At 46.0% G+C, this 8,545-nt stretch overlaps 1 protein-coding gene across 1 annotated transcript; it reads right to left on the reverse strand.

The window, feature by feature from the left end:
- Positions 1-1,376: 1,376 nt before the first annotated feature.
- Positions 1,377-6,646, reverse strand: WNT8A (Wnt family member 8A). Its single transcript, XM_041762479.1, has 6 exons — positions 6,376-6,646; positions 6,251-6,284; positions 5,881-6,019; positions 4,315-4,440; positions 3,233-3,375; positions 1,377-1,925 (listed from the first exon to the last, which is right to left on the reverse strand). The coding sequence occupies exons 1-6, from the start codon at positions 6,441-6,443 to the stop codon at positions 1,377-1,379; spliced, it is 1,059 nt and encodes a 352-aa protein (XP_041618413.1). The 5' UTR covers positions 6,444-6,646.
- Positions 6,647-8,545: the final 1,899 nt, after the last annotated feature.

An 8,545-nucleotide genomic window follows, 5' to 3' on the forward strand; every position in this document is an offset into this window, starting at 1 on the left:
GGGGAGACTCCTAAAGCTGAGATGCTCAAATTTAGGAGACAAATTTTTGAGCCCCCAAGGGCTCTCCACCCCCAAGATTGCCAGTGGAAGATGTAGAAGTGCAAATGAGGAAGGTAGAATCCACAACTTTCCTAGTCTCTCTAGCCCAGGGTCTCCCTGAGGCATACAGACACCCCAGGAAGCCCAAGTTAAGAGAGCAAACACACTTTGAATATGGTTCAAGTTCAAAAGGCTTCCTTGTTCATCAAGTTTTTTAGGTTGCATTAAAATAACACCACCTAAATCCAGGAGTCTACATTGTTTTCCTATTGACCAGTTCCTGATTCTCAATTATATCATCTCTTAAACACTTATACCAAGAGGGTTGTGTATTTCCAGTTTTTCCCTTAGTTTTGTGCACAACTGGAATATACAAGCAGGATTTTCAATTCCCTTTCTTATCCTAAGGTTACCAAAGTGAGAAATAAAACGTCTCAGGTGGATGTATATTCTAGCATTTATTGCAAAATGAAGTTGAATTCCCAATCTGGGAAAATAACAAAAGAGTCCTTTCACAGCTCTTGGGGGCAAAAATATCTCTCTTTGGGCAGGGTAATGGAGGAGAGCCTTCTCTAGATAAGTTGGGGTCACCTGCCCATTTACTATGACCATTCTTTTTCCATGGCTACAGAGGTAGTTTCTGAGCTGGGAAAGTCTTCAGTTTATGTTGGGTCCTGGTTTCCTGGTTTCCCCAGGGTTTTGTGGGGAGAACTTTTTTTTTTTCAGTAAGCTCTGAACCCAGTGTAGGGCTTGAACTCACAACCCCAATATCAAGAGTCACATGCTCTACCAACTGAGCCAGTCAGGTGCCCTGAGAACTTTTTAAAAGTGCATACTCAGATGAAAAACTCAATACCTTAAAAGCCGCCCACTAGGTACATATATGGTTTCTGCCCCAATGATCTGCGTGAACATATAGTTGTTCTTTCTGGAGTTAGCCAGCATCGGGGAAGCTTGCTCCTTCAGAAGTCTGAACAGAACTCTTTGGTTTTTGCTTCCATTCCCTCTGAAACTTATGGTGACAAGTACTTTGAGGGTCCCTTTGGATAAGACCCCCAAGCCAAACTCCCCTTTAGCAAGATGCAAAAGTACAGACACAAAGTCCAGGAAACAGCTTGCAGGAGAGATGAAATGAGGTCTGCCCACGTTAGAATGCCACATTCCAATTTCAACTCTGTCAAGAATATGCTATATAACCTTGGGCCTCCATTTCCCCATCAATAGCAGATATGAAGAGAGCTACAGACCAACTATGTGATTTTCTAATTCACTCTTTCTGAGAAAGAAACCATGTCCCCTCCCATCGTCAAATTCACTTGCAACTAAGCAAGTGCTTGCTATGAAGCACTGCCCTTGCCTCTGGCCGAAGCGCTGCCCAGGGAGCTTGTGCAGTAGTACTTGTTCACTACGTGCCTACACTGGTCGCACCTGACTGTACAGCACCACTGGAATTTGCAGTTACAGCTGCTGATAGCCTCAGTTCTTCTCTCTTCCACCTGCAGGCCACACTCGGTGCATAGGCGCCCGCAGCTGTGTTGCTCCCACCTGGATGTGTTGTGGCTGTCCTGCAGACACTCCCGGCCTTCTGTGCCATAGATGCCCAGACTGGAATTACGGGTACAGTAATCTGGTGATTCCTCTAAAAAGATCAGCTCAGCCTCTGCACTAGGAAGGAAGGCCTCAGTGGGGGCCCAGTGGCCCTCAGCACTGTTCCCAGCCCTCAACTGCCGCTTATCCATCTCAATTTTCAGGGCCTGCTTGTACTTGGCTTTCAGGTAGTCTCCCATTTCCCGGAAGTCAGCCAGCTGCAGCCAGCATGTTTGGATGCTGCAGCTCCCAGAGATGCCATGACATTTGCAGGTCCTTTTCATGATGGCTCTCACTGCCTATAGAGAGAAGAAGTGAGAGAGGACAAAAAATAAAACAACATTGGGTAGGGAAGACCAAAGGCTAGTAATTCAATGGGATATTTTAGAGTTGTGCTTCTTAACTTTGGAAGAGCATCAGAATTACTGGAGAGGCCTGTGGGAAATGCTCGTTCCTGGGCCCCACCTCAGATCTTCTCAATTAGAGTATTCAGGAGTGTAAAGGCCTTGTAAGGGTAATTTTATTTATTTTATTTATTTTTAAAAGATTTTATTTATTTATTCATGAGAGACACACACAGAGAGGCAGAGACACAGGCAGAGGGAGAAGCAGGCCCCATGCAGGGAGCCCGATGTGGGACTTGATCCCAGAACCCCGGGATCACACCCTGGGCCGAAGGCAGGTGCTCAACCACTAAGCCACCTAGTCGTCCCTATAAGGATAATTTTAAAGTGCTGTTGGGTATTGTATGGGAAAATCAAGCAAGTGTTGAAGAAGTTGCAGGAATAGGAAACCGAGGCTCTAGGCCCATCTCCATCCCTTGTTGAGCTTGTTTCTCTCTCTCATTGGAATAAGAATGATCAAGAAAGTTCCGGGTAAATTAAAGGAGAAAATATGATCATCGGCACTGTTATTGTCTTGAAGGTAGAGGCTGGAGTATTGGTGAGGGTTTGTCCGTAGGGAAGTTCATGCAGTCTGGACCTCTACCGGCAAGGCAATTACCCAAGTGTGTGTAATTGCCTTGAAAATCTCTTCCCCTTGCCCTGGGCAATCAGGTCTTCCAGGTATGGGTTCATGGGGAAATTTTTATGCTCTTAGTTTTAAATCCAACTTGCTTGCACTTGAATTCAGAACACTCCAGAAGTCTTAGGGGAAAACAGCCCCTCCAGAGAAATCTAGATAAGTCCCAATCCCTAGAAATCCAGACAGATTTTAGGATACAATTTGGATGATCTCCCTCCCCTCCCCCATTAATTTCCTAGAATATACAGTTGAAATGTTTAAAATTTTGTCATGAAAGCAAGGCATTGCTACCGTATTGTCCTGTGTTCTCAGAAACCTGCCTGCAGAAGGGGCTACATGGTAATGTTTCATAATAAGACTAAAGTAGAAGATCTGAGTTTATTGCCTGGTTCTGATGCTTATTAGTTGTATTGAACTGACTTTGTCATCCAGAGAATGGCGGTGGCCATCCCAGTCCTACTAGGTGGTGTGAGGATGGCACATGGGTCTGAGACAGCTCTTGCTAGGTTGTAAAGGGCTGTGCACATGTGAGGCTATTGCCAGTAGTGATCCTGATAGTTCACTGGGGGGCTCCTATACCTACCAGCCTGCCTGCCCTGTTGTTGTGAAGGTTCATCAGGGCTCTCGCATCTTTTCCCTTTTCCAGGCTATCCACAAAGAGTTTGGAGATCCTTTCCCCAAATTCCACATTGTCGCTGCAGCCTCCCCAGATCCAGCCGTGACCTCCTACACATAAGGAAACAATAAGTCCTACATACTTCTTTTATTTTATAAGTAAATCAAACTTTATTATTATTATTATTATTTTTTAAAGATTTATTTATTTATTCACGAGAGACACAGACTGAGAGAGAGAGGCAGAGACATAGGCAGAGGGAGAAGCAGGCTCCATGCAGGGAGCCCGACGTGGGACTCGATCCCTGGTCTCCAGGATCACACCCTGGGCTGAAGGCGGCGCTAAATTGCTGCACCACCGGGGCTGCCCAAGTCCTACATACTCCTCCTGGCTAAGTTTCAGAAGGGTCAAGGTTACTTTAGCTAACATAGCCAAACCATCCTCCAAGAGCCCTAGAAGCATGTAAAGCTGCAGGTGAGAGAGGGAAGTGGAGGTGAGTGGGTAAGGTCCTTTCCCCAAAGCCAACTGCCTACCCTTCAGGTACTTTCCATCTCTAGGCAATTAGTCTTTCTACGCACAGTAAATGTAAGCATACTGAGCCTGGCCAAGATGATCTTACAGGTTCATTGCAGCTCAAATATTCTGTAATTGTGCACCATTATCCTACAGTAGTCTTGTTAGAGCCATCTTCTCCCTCTTTGATGATAAATCCGAGTCTCTTAGATGGTCTACAAATAATTGAGTAGCTCTGGATTATGGCCAAGCTGTTCTCAGCCTGAAATATGAGGGTTAGCTTTAAACTGTCTTTGGCCTTCTCATTCCTCGATGTCTTGTTAGTTTTAGAGCTCAGTGCTACTTTGTGATCCTGGAATCAAGGACCCAGGCTCAACTCTTGGAATAGTATAGGTCCAGGAGCTCCCACCAAGAAGTTGCTGCTAGCGTCTTGGTATTTGAGGGACCTGTGTCCCTTAGCCTTTCCCTGGAAGACGTTAACCTGCATGTAGCTCTGCATTCCTCGCTTCTTCCTACCCACACAGAGCATAGCTTACCTGTTTTTCCGTTTTTTGACTCATCACAGCCACAGTTTTCAAAGTCGCCCATGCTACAGTTCTTGGTGATGATGTACATGACTCCAGCAGAGCTGATGGCATGAATGAAAGAAGTCTCCCTGGTGGCTTTGGAGAGAAAGGGGGGACTGGAAACTTGGTGACCCAAAGCAGAGGCTTTAGAAAAGCAATTGTTTCTCTCCTCTGTCCCCTGTCCCTTTTGGGTTTAAAAGGATGCTCTTTCTGGGCATCTGGATGGTGCAGTCAGTTAAGCATCTGACTTTGGCTTGGGTCATGGTCCCAGGGTCTTTCTGGGCATCTGGGTGGTGCAATCAGTTAAGCATCTGACTTTGGCGTGGGTCATGGTCCCAGGGTCCTGGGATTGAGCCCCACATTGGGATTGCTGCTCAGTGGGGAGTTTGCTTCTCCTTCACCCTCTGACCCTCCCCCAGCCACTCATGCTCTCTTTCAAGTAAATAAAATCTTACAAAAAAAAAAAAGAGAGAGAGAGAGAGAGAGAGGATGCTCTTCTACTTGAGAGAACAATGCATGTCTTTCCAGCAACCTTACTTCATTCAGGTAGACAGTATCCCTATGGGGGTGGGGATAATAAAACCCAGAGAGGGAGTGATGGCACCAAGGCCACTCTCCTCACCACTTGTATTGGGGCCAAGACACTGCTCTTCTAAAATCCAGCGTGGGCTTCTGTTCACTAGCCACTGCTTCCAGTCCTTGGGCAGTGGAGACTAAGGGCCATGAAGCTGGCTTAGCGAAGAGAGAAGGGCCTTTTCTTCCTTCTGACATAAAGCAGGAACTATTTAATAATAATAATGATCATGGCTACCACTTACTGAGCTCATATATTACTAAAAAACATTCTCCCGTTTCATTTCCACACACTCCACATTCCCACAGGAATCTGTAAAGAGAGTGTGGACTCTCTTCTTCCACATCTTCTTTACTCCCTTCCTGCCCCCCTTCTCAGGCAACTCTGTATTTTTTGTATATAAACGAACTTTATGCAAACTACTACACACAGTTATAAAGAACCAACAGGTGCGCGCGCGCGCACACACACACACACACGAGATACAGCTCAATGTGATCTTTCAGCTTCTCTGTTGTTGGGAGTTTATGACAGCTGGGCAGATGGGAAACCCCTCAGCGGCTGCAAACACAGAGCCCTTTCCCTGTTTTTATTTCATGCAACTCAGTGCAAGGTAAGTGTATACAAACACACACATACAGCCCTGCATTTTAAAAATAGAGAAATGATTACATTTGTATGGAAATACCTTTGTATCCACCCCATGCAACCCTCCTAGTACTCCTGGAGAGCTAAATAGAGCTGGCCTCATTGACCCAATGACAACACTGGGGTTGAAAGAGGGGAGGGGTAACTCGGTCAAGGTTTCACAGCCAGGAAGTGGCAGGTCAGTAGATCACTGATAACGTTTTCATTTCATTGTGCATATACATGTCACACAAACGTACACACAAAATGTACACATGCAGCAAGCTCACTACCACCATGCACAATATACCCCTTTGTGCGAGTGCACAACTTACCACTTCTCAGCCTGTTGTGAGTGGAGAGCTGGAGAGCACTTTCCGGGCAGTTCCAGCGTTCCCAAGCAAATTGGAATTTACACTCCTCTATGCCACTCTGGGCGCCCAGGGCCACGCTGGTGGTGTAGGTCAGATAGGCCTGGCAAAGGGAAAGTGCTATGAAGGTCAGTCCTGACTTGGGTCAGGTCGTCCGGGGCTGCTGGGGGCAAGCAGGACTCAGGTGAGCTCACTTTCCATGAAGGAACAATTATGGGTTCCTCTGGGTGGGGAACTTCCGTCACTGTCTCCCTCCCCTTCCCTCTTGTCTTTCCCCAAAAAGAGTTCCCTTAGGAACCTGGGTGGCTAAAACAGAAGCCAGAGATCATCCTACCTTGGGACCTGTTATCAGGAAATTGTTCACTGACCTGTCAAAAAGAGAAAAAAATGAAGCAGCGGTGAATGGGAATGAGATCATGGGAGCTTCCTGGGTGGGGAAGGTGGATGGAAAGTACTTACCAGGCAGAGGCACTGAAGGTGGCGTAGCATATGCCCACGGCCACCCTGAGCATAAACAGGTCCCCCATGGCCCTGCTCACCCCCAGGACGCCAGGTCCAGCCCAGGGGCAACTCCTGAGAAGTGAGGGGAGAGCAGGGTCTTTCTCGGTATTTATGTGGGAAAATTCTGAATGGCTAAAGGGGAAAAACCAACAGCTCTTCTCATTTGTCCCTCCCTGGCAGGGCTGCAGGATCCACTGACCCAATGGGGGACCAGAAAGGAAGGACTCAGCCCCAAAGCCTCCAAGGAAAGCCCCGCCCCACCCCGCCCCACCAGCCCTTCTTCCCTCCCAGGCTGACCAAGGGGCTGAAGCCTTTCCCTACCCTTGAGGTTTCTTTCCTCTATGGATCAGACTGCTCTCTTTCTGCTACATAGCTCAATTTCTTAGACTCTTGGAGCCTAGAGCAGATGAGGTTCCTAACCCTGAAAGTAGGTCACTAGTTCCTGTGAGCTACCGTGTCCTCATCTGTCACCCGGACTTCACTCTTTGTCCTGCCTTCTTCCCCAAGTGTTCCTACTTACAGGGGGAACCCTATTTGGTGCACCCTCCTACTCATTTTACCAAAGTACATGAATACACCTTTCCTATCTCCTTCCTTGGTGGCTGTACAGTTATGGAATCATGGGACCATGGAGCAGAAACATTTCAGAGCCTGTCTCCATAACAGGCCCTTCTACCATATTCTAAGTTCTGGCTAATTTCCTTCATTCCTAGGAGGGTTTATCATTTTATATGTGAAAATCAACCTCTGGGCCACCCAGGGCTGTATTTGAAAAAATGAATGCCCTTTTCACATCACTTTGTTGCTAGGATATCAGCTCCTTAGGCAGGAATTTCTCTTTTATTTAATTTTTTGTTATTATTATTATTATTATTATTTTAAGTAATTTCTGTGCCCAACTTGGGGCTTGAACTCATGACCCCAAGATCAAGAGTGACACAATCTGGGCAGCCTAGGTGGCTCAGTGGTTTAGCGCCGCCTTCAGTCCAGGGCGTGATCCTGGAGACCCAGGATCGAGTCCCATGTCAGGCTCCTTGCATGGAGCCTGCTTGTGTCTCTGCCTCTCTCTCTCTTTCTCTCTCTCTCTGTGTCTCTCATTAATAAATAAATAAAATCTTAAAAAAAAAAAGAGTCACACAATCTACCAACTGAGCCAGCCAGGCACCCCAGGAATCCCTCTTTTAGATTCACTCAAGTGCTTGAGAAGACGCCTGGATGACAAACAAATTAATGAAAGAAATTTGTGACCAATACCTAATAGGGACCTGAGGCACCATTTAGATAGGTTTGGGGTCAAGGAGTCAAGATCTTCCTTGGTTGATGGAGCTTTTTTCTAGGGCTGGGGAAGGCAGTCCAGAGAGACTCAGAGGAAAATACAAACAGGAGGTCACCATCCTGACTCATTTCCATGGTATCCAGATCACATCCCAGCCCCCCAGGGCCTGATTTGGGTGAAAAAGGGAGCTCAGACATCCCCTCATCAAAGGAGTTCCAGGAGCCAAGGAGTCTTCTGGCTTTTTTACTTTTTAGGGCAGTGCATTCAAATTATGGGCTAGGATTGGTGTCGTTCTGTAAACTGCTACCTGTTACTAAGTACAGAAATGAAAATATTAAGAAATTTTAAAGAAGATTTTATTTTATTCATGAGAGACATAGAGAGAGGCAGAGACACAGGCAGAGGGAGAAGCAAGCTCCATGCAGAGAGCTCGATGTGGCACTCGATCCCAGGATCATGTCCTGAGCTGAAGGCAGACACACAACCTCTGAGCCACCCAGGTGTCCCAGTATTTAGAAATTTTTACAATGATTTGATGTAGTGATTTTATTTTACTTTTTTTTTTTTTTTTTTTTTTTTACTATTTTTAAAATGCAATTTTATTAATTTAATTTAATTTTTTAAAAAGTAGTCTCCATGCCCAGCCTGGAACCCAACATAGGGCTTAAACTCACAACCCTGAGATCAAGACCTGAGGTGAGATCAAGAGTTGGACATTTAACCAACTGAGCCACCCAGGTGCCCTGATGTATAATTTTAGATATGTTGAATCTAATAATAAGACATTTGGGTTCCTATTTTGTATATATTTTTTCCTGTTACATTTTTCTAAGAGGTTGGGCACAAATGTCA

The sequence above is a fragment of the Vulpes lagopus genome, chromosome 7 (genome assembly GCF_018345385.1).
Source record: "Vulpes lagopus strain Blue_001 chromosome 7, ASM1834538v1, whole genome shotgun sequence".
Taxonomy (NCBI): Eukaryota; Metazoa; Chordata; class Mammalia; order Carnivora; family Canidae; genus Vulpes; species Vulpes lagopus.

Coding starts and splice junctions, on each gene's coding strand:
- WNT8A (XM_041762479.1), bottom strand. CDS start 6,443: ATGGGGGACCTGTTTATGCTCAGGGTGGCCGTGGGCATATGCTACGCC. Junction 3,376..4,314: donor GTCAAAAAACGGAAAAACAG/GTAAGCTATGCT, acceptor CCTTATGTGTAG/GAGGTCACGGCTGGATCTGG. Junction 1,926..3,232: donor ACAACAGGGCAGGCAGGCTG/GTAGGTATAGGA, acceptor TTCTCTCTATAG/GCAGTGAGAGCCATCATGAA.